Source organism: Mus caroli, unplaced genomic scaffold, assembly GCF_978045245.1.
Source record: "Mus caroli unplaced genomic scaffold, Mus_caroli_1 scaffold_1, whole genome shotgun sequence".
NCBI classification, from domain to species: domain Eukaryota; kingdom Metazoa; phylum Chordata; class Mammalia; order Rodentia; family Muridae; genus Mus; species Mus caroli.
In genome coordinates this window covers 133,445,604-133,459,401 of record NW_028227256.1, presented here as the reverse complement: position 1 = coordinate 133,459,401, position 13,798 = coordinate 133,445,604, and the positions used below count along the sequence as shown (strand labels likewise).

The following is a 13,798-nucleotide window of genomic DNA, read 5'->3' as shown; positions in this document are numbered from 1 at the left end:
ATTGTCGTTGGTTTTGTTGAACTCAAATTGGACCGTGTGATCAAATGGCCTGAAAACTTCCCGTGTCATTTAGAAGACATCCCCAACCCCCCTCCCCTGAAGACTGAATATAAAACAGTTAAGGGCAAAGAAACTTCTTGGCACCTTCGCAGCCCACCTAAGTGGAAAGAGTGGGGTATTATTCCAAGGACGGCTTCCTTCTGCCCTGTTCTAAGGTTTTGTCTCTGTGTGGCTCTATGTACCCAACATCCCTTCCCTCTATTGCGCAGTTCCCTGCTCACCTTTCAAAACAAGTGGGCTAGAGAGATGATGGCTCAGCAACTGAGGGCACTGACTGGATCTTCCAGAGGACCCGGGGGGAGAGTCCCAGCATTCAAAATTCTTCAGGTCTCACCTTCATGGAAAAGCCTTGATGTTTATCCAATGAGGTTGTAAGGTCTCTCCGATCTGTATTCACATTAAGTGAGCTACATAAAACAGGAGTTGGTGTTCCTGTATCTTCAGTATCTGGCTCTTCTGAATAATTCATGCATCATGTGTATGGAAAAGGAAGTGTCTTAGTGAGGGTTTCCATTGCTGTGAAGAGACACTATGGCCAAGGCAACTCTTAGAAAGGACAACATTTCATTAGGGCTGGCTTACAGGTTCAGTCCGTTATTATCAAGCATTCAGGCAGACATGGTGCTGAAGGAGCTGAGTGTTCTACATCTTGATTCAACTGCAGCCAGGAGAAGACTGAATCTCTATTCCCCATGCTAGGTGGAGCTCGAGCTTAGGAACCTAAAAGCTCACCCCCACAGTGATGCACTTCCTCTAATAAGGCTACACCTCCTCCAATAAGGCCACACCTCCTAATAGTGCCACTTCCCATGTTTAAACTACCATAGGAAGCATTGCCAGAATGTTTTCTAGACAAAGGCCCACAGTTACAAGAGCCCGTGTTTCTCCAACTGTAAAGCACTTTGTGTGTCAGTCATTCTCAAGCTTCCTAATGCTGAGACCCCTTAATTCAGTTCTACAGTTCCTTGTGCTGTGGTGACCCCCAACCATAAACTCATTTTCTTTGCTACTTCATAACTGTAACTTTGCTACAGCTATGAATGATAATGTAAACATGTTTTCTGATGGCCTTAAGCATCCCCTGTGAAAGGGTTGTTCAACCCCTAAGGGGTCACTACCCACTTGTGTATATGGTTTTGAGAGCAGCCCCTCCAAAGCCCCTCCTTGTTACTAATTTGCAAAAGACATTGAATTGCTTGTTCTAGTTGGTGAGAGTGTGTCTTGGCTTAATATGCATGTTATTGTATCGTGGTAGAGGGTTTATAGGAGTGAGATCTTGAGTTTCAGAGTTTATTGGAAACTCTTCTTGGAGTTTGATTTTAGGCAACTGAACCAAAGACTCCTCTCCCCTCCCCCTCTATATCCCTCACCTCTCAACTCTACTTTTCATCAGTGAATTTTGTTCATATAAGTTTCCTGACCAACCTCCAAAACTTCTTATAGAATTATTTATACAAATCTCTCAATTTTATCCCCTTAAAATACTTTTAAAACTTCCTTGCAGAAAGTTCTTTTCCCTCCCATAAAGAGAAAAAGCCCTTCAGACAAAGCACACGATAATGTTAAATGTTATAGCCTGTCATCTCTAAAAGACTGGATGTATCTCAGGAAAAGACACCCAGTCCTGGTCCCCGCCATACCCTTGCTTCAGCGTAAGACCCATCTTTGAATGGGTGTGCAGCAGCAAGGTTGCTGGCCCTCCCGTGACAGTGACCAGGGAGGCCAAGGGTTCATCTTCAGAGAGAGCTGAATCCTGCCAGTGACAGAAGTCAGTGCAGTAATGTATTCAAGAAAGCCTAAGGGTTTTACTTCTCAATAAGGCTGGAAAAAAAAAAATCTGAGCACCCCACTGTGAGCTTATCATAATGCGCTTCATAGAGAAAGTTGGTAATTAGTCCCCGAGTGAATAAAGTATTGCGGAGGAGAATTGATACTTGGAGGGAAGGCAAAGCGCTCCTGCAATCATCAAATTTTAAAGGCTGTAGGAAGGGTGTGGGGATGCCTCTGCCTGTTTACATATCGTCTCCAATGCTGAATTTGTAATCACTAGTGTTTTGTTTTGTATTTTTCAATTGTATGAGGATGAAGGTTATGTAAATTCCAAAGGAGTGCAGAGTGCCGAATGCAAGTGTTTGAGATCAGGTGCCATGGAGCGGGGTGGGGGTGGGTATTCTGGCCGGTATCACTCTTTCCTTCTAGCTGGGGTTTGCTGCTACAATCCAGATATTTCACAACCCTGTTTACTAGGGGAACCGAACTGCAAGTCTCAGTGCTTGTATATTTAAATCCGTTGCATTTGAAGAGGCCTGAACTAATTCAGAGGTTGATGTCAGAATACACTCAAGTTTTTGAACCCTTCCTAAAGAAGAAAGACCTTATCACAGGAAATCCAAGTTTCCTGGAGGGAGGCATTTTCACCTATATTTTGGCGTTACCTTTCGGTTGCTTTTAGGTCCTTGTTAGCTAGTCTCTGGACCATTTAGATTGGTTGGAAAAAAAAACAAGGTTCATCTTTCAGGTCCAGAGATTCAAGAGACACGACCTGAGGGGCCCACCCCCCTATTGTAATTCCCATGAGACTGCAAGCATGTTGCTCATGGAACAGCGACCAGGGAAGGGAAACCCTCGTTGGTAAAACACAAAAAGCAAGTCTCACTATCTGGACCACAAAACCAAACCAAGGGTGGCAAGTGAACACTGTGACCTGTAATATCATATACCTTATTGCCATTTTTAAAAAGTCTATTGGATATTGGACTTTTTCAAAATTAGTTTCTAATTGAAAAAGAAAGCATACTGGTTCCCAGGATCATAAAAAGGGGCCTTTCATGATTGCAGTTCACCAGTCTTGTGAAAATACACCAACAGTGGAAAGGAACGGTAATTAGTGTATTTTCTGAGGCTACCTTGACTAATGTGTGGTCCTCTCCCCAGAAGCTTGGAGTCTCTGTGGGGAAATGGACAGTTTAATAGATGGCGGGAGGCGGCTCTGAGCAGGGGAGAGTGCAGCGATGCGGCAACTGCTCGCCAGCAAGGGAGAACCAGCTAACCTACCATGCCTTCCTTTCTCTTCCCCTCGCCCGAATGGATTTCACAGTCCTGGTTTTTAATGTAGCAAGATTACATGTGGGCCACCATACTTGGCTCGCCTGAGTTTGTTTTCCCCCAATGGTATAGTTTAAGTCTTTGGGACAATTGACAGTATGTGCATTTTATTATCCATAATGCTAAACTCATTGAAGCAGCTTAAAGAGATAATTTAGTCATGTAGTTCTACCCTGGTGACTAAAGGGTGAAGAGTGTATATTTGGCCAAAATAATAAAACTTTCCCCCTGTATGGAACACTTCAAATAATTTGAACTCTTCAAAGAATACCAGTTTAGAGCAGTGTCTTTGGAAGTTAGTACAGATGATACTCTGAGAATTATAAATGCTCAGTCTAGGAGTATACAACTATTGTTTTATAATTGTTTTTGAAACAACTAAAACACTACGCATTTATCTTCTACTTCATACTGTTTAAATCCCTGCATCCTCCCACTAGTCTCTGTGGCCAGCTTGTCTTCCTCATGCACATATGTCACTGTCATGTGAATTGATAGCCCATTTCATATGGATATATTGGGTTTGGTTTTACTTTTTGAGATGGGGTTTCCTCTATATAGCTCTGGATGGCTAGGACTCACTCTGTTATAGACCAGGCTGGCCTCCAACTCTGCCTCCTGAGTGCTGAGATTAAAGACATGAACCCCCACACTTGGCTTCACTTCATATATTTTATAGTTATCTTTAAATTACTGTAACAAAACTTCCTACTGAGGCAGAACATATTGAAGGCATTTCTGATCATTTACATTTGATAATTTTGAACCAAGCAGAAAGCTGGATCACTGACATTGGTAAATGTTTTTATAAGTCGTGTAAACTCACTTTAAAAATATGGAAGATGGGAGATGGATAAAAAGATGGAAGTATTTGGTTAGCTACAAACTGCCATGTGTGTCAAGTGTCAGGTGCCACAAAGGGTACAGTGACATGTAACTGGCTGTCCCACTCAGTAGATAATCACACATTTTTGGACCTCCTAGCTTTCTCACTTTGAACTAAGACTTTCTCTCTCTCACTTGATGTATCTACTTCTTAGTACTTCTTACCGATTCCTCGTTGGTTTGAATCTGACCAGAGACTTAATAATAGAGAGAAGCTGCTTAGTACAAATGTAAACATTGAAAGCCCCCTGAAACTATTTCAGCGGCACATATTGTAGACTCATCGAGAGATGAGGCAAGAGGAACACAGGCAGGTACACATAGGCTATTGTAATGGCACCTAAACTATTGGATATGAGTTAGTTACTATGGCAACAGTTACCTTTCATCTAGGACATTTAAACGTTCACTAATTTTACTCATTTGGTTTACTTCAGAATCTTGTTTATTTTTGTCAGAAAATAAATGGATGAAGGTGGCTTTTATTTGTTTACTTTCTATGCAGGAATATCTATAAACACATCTGTGTAATTTTTTTTCCAGCAGCTTCTATACACACTTTGAATAAAAGTTATGTAACAGACATAAATCAACTCCAGAAGTAAAATTCCATCTTTCCCTTGCCCATCGTCTGAGTGTATTTGTCCGAGCATTTGACTTTTGTGACACCGTGTCTCTTTCTTATCCAATATGTAGAAGGACCTCAAGGGCAGATGTCTTAAAATTGGATGCTCACTGGGAGTTAGGCAGGATGAATTGCCCATGTCCGGCTTCTTCATACCCGTGACCCAGGACCAGGGGGAAAAAAAAGAGTCAGACTTATGAAACCGCATTGAGGTTAAAGGGCACCAAGCATCCCGGCTTGTATTCTGCCTAAAGGACAAGGCTTTCCATTTGATAAAGATCATTAGTCACTGAGATATATATTTGAGCGAGTTTCCAGTAGCAAGCCTTCAGTTGGCAGTCACTGGAGTGTACCAGATGGTTCATTAGCATAGGCTAGACAAGTCAAAGGCTTTCAGAATCATTTAGAAAATGTCAAACAGAAACAAGAACCCTGTCACTTTTTATTAGAATTAACTACATCACACCCTGGACACAGATTTCACCTTGGGTCAGAAAAATTAATACAGAATTATATGAATTGTGTAATATACTGGTTTAAGATCGGTCTTTCTCTAGGGACTCATTTGCTAGCAATATATTATGATCCCTCTACTTTAAGAATCCTCAAGCCTTTCCTTTTGTAAGATATAAGAAGAGTTGACCTTGCTCAAAATCCATTGGTGTCTAATTGATTTGAGGTATATGCAGAATTTCAACAAGACAGTCTTGCAAAGCTCTTTTGCGCTCCTTTTCCCTGGAAGCTTGGTGAACGGGGCTTCCTGAATATTCAACAGTCTATGAAGTATGCTTTATATCAAGAGGAAAAGACAGCCATCCATGCACTGACCGTTGCTTCTTTTTTTTCATTTTTTCAATGCAGATGTGAAGAACCTTGAGAACTTGCCGCTGGTGGAAGGTGTCCAAGAGCAGGTGAATGCTGCCCTGCTGGACTACACAGTTTGCAACTACCCACAACAGACTGAGAAATTTGGACAGCTACTTCTTCGGCTGCCAGAGATCCGGGCCATCAGCAAGCAGGCAGAAGACTACCTGTACTACAAGCACGTGAATGGGGATGTGCCCTATAACAACCTCCTCATTGAGATGCTGCATGCCAAAAGAGCCTAAGTCCCCACCCCTGGAAGCTTGCTCTAGGAACACAGACTGGAAGGAGAAGATGAGGAGGAGGAGGACGACGACAGAAACACAATACTCTGAACTGCTCCAAGCAATGCTAATTACAAACTTGGTTTAAAGACACTGAATTTTAAAAGCATAATAATTAAATACGTAATAGCAAATAAATGATATATCAGGGTATTTGTATTGCAAACTGTGAATCAAAGGCTGTATATCCCCAAAGGATTCATATGAAAGACATTGTAATGGGGTGGATTGAACTTACAGATGGAGTCCAATACCACAGCAGAATAAAAATGGACAGAACAATCCTTGTATATTTAAACTAATCTGCTATTAAATTCAGAAGTTGATCTGTGTTATTAATTGGATTTATCCAGAATTACTCCGTGGTGACCCTGAACAACTCAAGAATACACGGGCTGTGCCTTGGCAGCCCCTCCCCGCCCCTCCCCCTACCCTCCACCCCCGCCCCTGCCCCATAAGGCCCTATACCTTCTGACCTGTGAGCCCTGAAGCTATTTTAAGGACTTCTGTTCAGCCACACCCAGTAAGTAGTAGCTCCACTAAACCATGATTTCTGGATGTCTGTGTCTTAGACCTGCCAACAGCTAATAAGAACAATGTATAAATATGTCAGCTTGCATTTTAAATATGTTCTGAAGTTTGTTTTGTCGTGTGTTCGTAATTAAAAAGAAAACAGGCAGTATCCCTCTTCTATATAAGCAGTAGTTAATATTAAGGGAAATCAAACAGATCTAAGCCAATACTCCCAACAAGCAATTTAGATCTTATTTCTGCTGTTGTTGCTGAAATGTGGCTTTGGCATGGTTGGGTTTCATAAAAATTTTTGGCCAAGAGGCTTGTTAGTATACATCCATCTGTTTAGTCATCAAGGTTTGTAGTTCACTTAAAAATAAACCACTAGACATCTTTTGCTGGATGTCAAATAGTCACAGTCTAAGTAGCCAAAAGTCAAAGCATGTTAAGCATTGCCAAATAAAGGAAAGGTTGAGCTGCAAAGGGGATGGACTCAAGGTTCATTCCAGTTTTGACCTGAGCATCCCCTAAACCTGGGATGCAAAGGCAGTGATTCTGCATATGGCCTGGAAAGACAGGAAAGCCAGTCTCCTACCAAGGGGAATGGGGTCCTGGCCTCTCTCTAAGTCATAGACCAAAGTCTGCTGTAGAACAAAATACTGGAGGGCAGAGATAGCAAACCAAGTCTCCAAACAATGCTGTCAGTATTAGCATGCGGTGCCGTGGGCATGGAAACCTTGCCTTACTTCCTGGTCCTAAAAGGGAGCTGTGCAGATGTGGATCAACATTTGTTGAAAATAAAGTATTAATACTTTAAAAGTCAAATAAAATATAGTGTTTACATTCTTTAGGTCCTGGGAGGAGTTGGGGGGAGGGGGACTCTGATAATACAGATAGTAAAAGCAGTAATTTCTTTAATGTTATTTTTCTGGTTAGTAATTATTTTTAACAGTACTTAATTATTGTATGTCGTGAGACACTAAAATCAAGAATGGGACTCTCATTTCGTCTTTATTTGTTAAGATTACCAGCAGCACAATCATTTGTAGAAACTGTATAAAAAAATATCTCCTGGTCCCTTAATTTTTTCCACAAATGTTTCTGGCTTTGGAATAGTTTATTTATATTGTATATCATAGTTTCAACTATAGACAATTACAATGCTAATTTATTGTCCCTTGGGTTCCCCTTTGTATAAGATAGAGCCAAGACTGAAGAAACCAAATATATGTGTTTACTATAGCATGACTTCAAGTTAGTGAAACATAGTTCAGGGGTATAGAAGGGTCTTAATGATTAAAACCATCCACTTGATTACATGTCTCAAAACTCCCACAATCCATCTGTAGTTTATTTAATATCCATTGTAAATCATGTGACTTAACAACGTTTTCTTGGTTTTAAGACATTTTAACATTGAAGAGTCTTAACCTGGTTTTCCTTTCCAAACATTGTAAGTTGTATACCAAAGATATTAGTTTATTACTTCAGTGTGTACAAAAAAGATTATTTTATTACATTTATTAATGGCCTCTGATACCCATCCACAGGAAGGGCGCACACTAGCTGGGTTGGGATTGACTCTCAGTGTTATCTTCATGGTTCTAAGGAGGAGAAGTTATCAATCAAAGCTCAGACCCAAAGCATTAAACCAGACAGAGGCAGGGCTGCTCCTCCCAACTAAAAACCAAGTGGTTAAAGGCGCATGGAGAGAGACTGGAGACGTCACTGGTTAGTGAGAGAGCTCTATCGTGGGTGTTAATGTGACTAAAAGGATGGCTATTTGGAGGGTTTTTGACATTGAAAAAAAATCCATGTTTCCTTATTTTAAATATATAGTACTCCCCCACTGACTATTCCACCTAAAAATTGTCAAATTCTGGTTTGGTGTCCACCTAGTAGCTTTTACCCTGAGAATGGTTAGAGAAACTGGCGACAGTCACATCCATACCAAGGACAGAAGCAGTTTGAGCAGGTATCTATATGGTACCCTGCATCCGAGGCCCTTTCGGAACTGGCCGGTTATCTGATGTCAGTAGGTAGCCAGTTTGCAACTTAGCCAGCTGCCTCATTGATTCTGGGATTTCCTAATAAAGGCAGACTAAAGACGAAGGGTCTTCACCTGAGCCGGGTTTCCCGTAGCTGGTCTCTATAAAGACAGTCTGTGACGTCTGAGTCTTTGGACTGTGGCTCTCCTGCATCTCTCTTGGACTTGCATCCATGCGGTGTTCCGAGTGTGAAGTTGGTTACTTGTTGACGTTTTCTTACTGTATCAGTGAAACACACATTGTCATGTCGGTTCTTGCCATGAATTTCTCAATGAAATGGATTTTTTTCCAGTATTTCAATAAATATTGATATGTCCACCTGGTAACTTTTTAAATCCTTTCTGTTGTTCTTGTGTTGCATGTGGGAGCATCTAGTAATTAAATAACACGGCTAGGAATTCAAATAATTTCACAATGAATGTGTTCATTCCGTCTCTTGACCTTCCATCGAAGACTCCATATATCAACAAACAACTCAGAATGTTCAGTCTGCATGCCACAGTTCCAGTACAAAGTAAGGCATGTTATGCCATTTACTGAAAGCAGCTGGCCCAGAATACCAACCACTGTCCTAAAGTACTTTTTATTAAAGCCTCAAACCAGGCAGTGGTGGCACACACCTTTAATCCCAGCATTAAGCCCAGCAATCTCTGTATCTCTGTGACCTGGAGGCCAGCCTGATCTACAGAGCAAGCTCCAGGACAGCCTGGGCTACAAAGAAAAACCCTGTCTCAGAAAAACAACAACCAAAAAAAAAAAAAAAGAGAGAGAGAGAATCAGGTCCTCAGAACAGTGTTTAAAGCCCTTTGAACCAACCAATATATTGATCAGAGAAGCAGGGGTTGGTTGTATTTGCAGTTAGTGATGCTGGAATTCATGGCGTGATAAGCAAGCCAGGACTTCTGCATTATACACAGTCCAGTGGCAGTACCTTGAACAGAGGTGACCCAAGAGGCACTCTGACAGCTTTTGTCATTCTCTTAAGCCAAGATACTATAGAAAAATCAGGCAGTTAACAGCCAAACTACATGTATCAAGAACTCCAAGCCGGGCGGTGGTGGTGCACACCTTTAATCCCAGCACTTGGGAGCCAGAGGCAGAACTCAGATTTCTGAGTTCGAGGCCAGCCTGGTCTACAGACTGAGTTCCAGGACAGCCAAGGTTATACAGAGAAACCCTGTCTAGAAAAAGAACAACAAAAAAAAAACCCTCTGAACCAGGGGTTGGGGGTGCGTGGCTGGATAGTAAAGTACTTGTACAAATGTAAGGACCAAGGTTCAAACGCGCAGAACCCAGTAAAAGCAATGCGAATGAAGGGTACTATCTGTAATATCAACTAGCGAGGTGGACAGAGGATTTGCAAGATACTAGCTAAACTAGGTTTAGGGAGTGGAAAATGACCACCTTCCCATGCAAACAGACAGGCATGTACATCGCATGACATTCATTACCTGCAGAACCCAAAAAAGCCTTTGCTCTCTGGAGTTAATCCTAAAAATAAAATGTCTAAAAAAAAAAATGCTAGAGAAATTAGCCTTGTTCAAAACTACCCAGCTTTTGGAGACATTCAAAGCAACTGGAACAGCTACAAAAGTCCACTTCAGAAATAAAACACGAACGATGAAGTATAATGAGTCACAAAACACTTAATTATGATTATAGAACATCAAAGGCCAGCCTTCCATTCCACAGTGCCCTCCACGGGCTAAGACAGGCAGGATGTCACAGTCCTACTAGACACAGTCTGACCTAACTGCAAAGTTGTCAGTTGGATTTATCTACATGTTGCATATACATGCACATCATGGAACTGAGATTTTAAGCCACTAAACAGTCCTCTACAAATCCCACCTACCCTGACAATTCCCTCCCGTCCCTGAAAAAAAACAAACTATATAAATGATTCTTTGCATGCCACAAAATATATTCATGTTCAATTGAACTATGATTTATACAGTTCTTATTATGCATATGTCTAGCTTATCACCCCGATCAGCTTAGGTAAGAACATGGAGGTTGTTTTTAATGTTTTTCTAAGTGGTTATATACATTTTTTTTAAAAAAGCAGGAAGAGTTTCTCCAGAGTCTACAGGCAGCAGGCAAAGGTCACTCTGACAGAGCCAAGGGGGCCCGACTTCCATTCTTAGAATAACACACACCAAGTCGCTAAATCCACTGCACCATGAGGCACCCAAAGGGATGGAAAATGACTCATGCCGCCGCGCGCGTTTGGTTGTTCTGCTGGATAGTCACAATAACTTTGAGGGGGTTTGTACCCTTAACTAAGTTTGACGTTCAGTTTGAAGCCATCTCTGATGTATATTTTTATGAGAACCACGTGGAAGCTTTGTTCACAGCGCACAGGTCAGCAAGCTACAACACTTAGTGATCTTGACATTTCCCTGGAATAATACAGACCAATTTTCCTAAGCGCCGAACAGGAAGTGTATAGTTTAGTCACTCAAAATAAATATTCTTGAAGGAGTTTAACTATTTCACATGAGCACTTGTTTTATGTTAAGTTAGGAATTAATAGCGTGGTGAGTGGTGACGGGCTAGGCTTGTGGGGTTTTTCCGGGGGTTTTTTGTTTTGTTTTGTTTTTTTTGAGACGAGCCTTGCACATGTTTGTTGCTAAGAAAGAGGGAACGTGGCACGGAGACGTTATAATTAGACCCTCTGCTGGGTTTGAAGCTGAACTATCAAGGACCCGGTAGGATGCAGAGAGCTGTGTTCTCCCTGCTCCCTTCCTCAGATAGGAGACTGCCTCAGCAGCATCTGTCACTCCGGGGTCTCTGCTTCATCCAGCAGGTCAGATTTCAGATTCTCGCTAGGACCCTGTTAGTTGAGAAGAACCAAGGAGCACCACCGAACAAGCCACAGGCACCTAGAGGTCTTGGCTCATCAACTTGAGAAGACATTCACTCTTGTGTGCTGTCCCCTATACTCTATGCTCCCTCCTGGACACCCCCTCTGCAGGTGAAGCCAACCTCAATTAGCTACGGCCACCTAGGGTGTGCGCACCCCCCCACACACACACACTGCTGCACCAGGAGCTGAAGCCCTTCCAGATTTCCTACCCACAATCCTCTGCTCTATTTCTGTGCCCCTTCTTCCCACAAAGATCTAAAGCCCACCTAGTCTTTTTCCTGCTTCTTTCAAATCAGTCCACATCTGGCCTCCCAGATACTTTAGATCAGACCCTTGGCATTTATTTCTTGCCTAAAAATATGTGATACATTCCTGGCTGCACTCCGGCCATTAGTCTGTCCATCCCCAGTCTCACGCCATTCAGCAGGCAGCCCAAATGGTTGGTTCACTCTGATACAACCTTCCCAAGGCCTTTCTCGACTTGGTCACTCCCTGCCTCCCAGGCCAGCCTTCCCAGCCGGAGCCAGGCCCTGCCATAGAGAACCATGGCGCTCTTTCCTGACTCTGCTCCTTTGCATGCTCTTCCCCTGTGCCAGATGAACTCCTTGAGACCCAGAGCCCCGCCCCTATCCGGAGTGACTCACCAGAGGCTCGCTCCTCTGTGAAATGTGTCCTAGTGTTATTTTGACTGTTCTCCGTATCTGACCCCTGCCCTCATCAAAAATAAAGAAAAACAAACAGGAACATCGGGGCAAGTGCAGTAATTCGGTTAGCTCTAAGCTGGCTGGGTGCAGGCGGTGATCGGCTCCTCCCTATGATTTCCACAAAGACATTAAAGCTCCGTGCCCAACAGGCTGCATTGGACTTCAGCTGACCCATAGACTACTACTAAACCCTGGCCTAGCTTTCTAAAACCTCACACACCAGAGATAAACAAGAGCCGAAGGGGGTGGTGACCTTTGGTATGCGTTCTTTGTGAGGTAGTGGCTCAGACTTTCATAGGTCCCAGCCCCACTGTTTATCACCTGTGGAGAGATGGTACCTCACAGCAAGAAGGACTTGATGAGGCAAAACTGTTCACCTCGTGCCCAAGAAGCAAAACCGAAACGGGAAGAAACCAGGGTCTCAGTAACGTGGGGAGCTCCCACCAAGCCTTACCTCCTAAAATCCTCGACGCTCTGAGGATCAAGATTTTAGCCCATAGATCGTTAGGAGACAGTCAAGATCTTAACTACAGCAGTCTTCCTTTGCCTGCACTTGGACCATGTGCATCTTAGCGGAGCTCAGCCTGGGATGCCCTGGTGCCCATCCAAGATGCTCAAATACCCCAAACCTAGTATCAAAAGGGTATTTCATAGTCTTTGAAGGGCAATTCACTCATGTTATTAACTGGTCATGACTTTTCTTGGCAAAACATCAGCAAAGAAGGAAACAACTCTGTCTTGGTCTACTGGCAAACCGGTGAGCTTGCTAGCACATGGGTAGCTCACAGGTATCTACATAGCTTGAAAGTCCATCCTATTTGTGAGACCACACACTCTCAAAGCTCTGCATTCCCTGGCTAATTTGTAGTCAAGCCCCCACCTACCTCTACTGGGGAGAAAAGTTTGTCATTTTTCTGAACTTAGGGCCAGAAAGTTTCCTAAATTCCAAGCCTTCCTCTTCCCTCCCTCCTAGAGAGAGTATTTCAATGTGGGAGGCAAAGCCTTTGCGCATGTGCTAGTTCCTGTCACTGTGTTAAAATACTCTAATAAAAAAGCAATTAATGGGAGAAAAGCCATCATTGCAGGGACGGCAACATCGCAAGACTTGAAGCAGCTGGCCACACCGCATCCACAATCGAGAGCACAGACACAAACGCATGCATGCATGTTGCTCCGGCAGGTGCTCTTGCTTAGTCCAGAGTCCAAACCCAAGGAAAACTGCAGCCTGTTTTCAGACCAAGCTACCCAGTGTCAATTAAGGCAGTCATGGTCATGGCCAACCTTTCTTAGAAATTTCCCCATTGGGACTCTGCCCAAGTGGTTCTAGGTTGTGTCAAATGGACAATTAAAACTAACCATCACGGGCCAACGCAACATTAGTCCAAGAAAATAGGCAGTAAAAATGACATTTTATTTACACAAAATGGGCTACCTTCTGAAGAAAAAAGATGTGAAAGGGATTAGAATTTTACTGTGTGGCCTCAGAGAGTAGAAACCTGTTTGAGTGAAATAGGCAGGTACATCCACGAAAGAGATCATATCACAATGCAAAAATTTAAAAATTAAAATGAAAAAAAAAACCTAACAGTCAAAGTGGTCCAGAACTTAGGCCACCTGGGAGGCCAAGACCTTCTGGAAACTTGTCCACTCAAGGCCAGACTGGACGACAGCGCTACAGATGTGACTCTGCTTAGGGTGACTGGCTACCATTTGACCCTCCATATCTGGCAAGGCCCAATTCCATCATGGCCAGATAAATATCTTACCCAAAACTTTAAGAAGAACCTTCTACTCCAACCTTCAGGGACAAACTGCATGTGCCCTTCCAGTTTTGCTAGAAT

General features: G+C 42.8%; 1 protein-coding gene across 5 annotated transcripts in view; it reads left to right on the top strand.

Moving 5' to 3' along the window:
• Window positions 1-7,166, top strand: part of Nr5a2 (nuclear receptor subfamily 5 group A member 2) — a 124,693-nt gene extending 117,527 nt beyond the window's left edge. For all 5 annotated transcript variants that reach the window (XM_021155841.3, XM_021155832.3, XM_021155849.3 and 2 more), the window contains one exon: window positions 5,537-7,166. In XM_021155841.3, the coding sequence (XP_021011500.2) occupies window positions 5,537-5,784 (248 nt within the window). In that variant the 3' untranslated portion in view covers window positions 5,785-7,166. The remainder of the gene's footprint in view (window positions 1-5,536) is intronic.
• The last annotated feature ends 6,632 nt before the right edge of the window (window positions 7,167-13,798 follow it).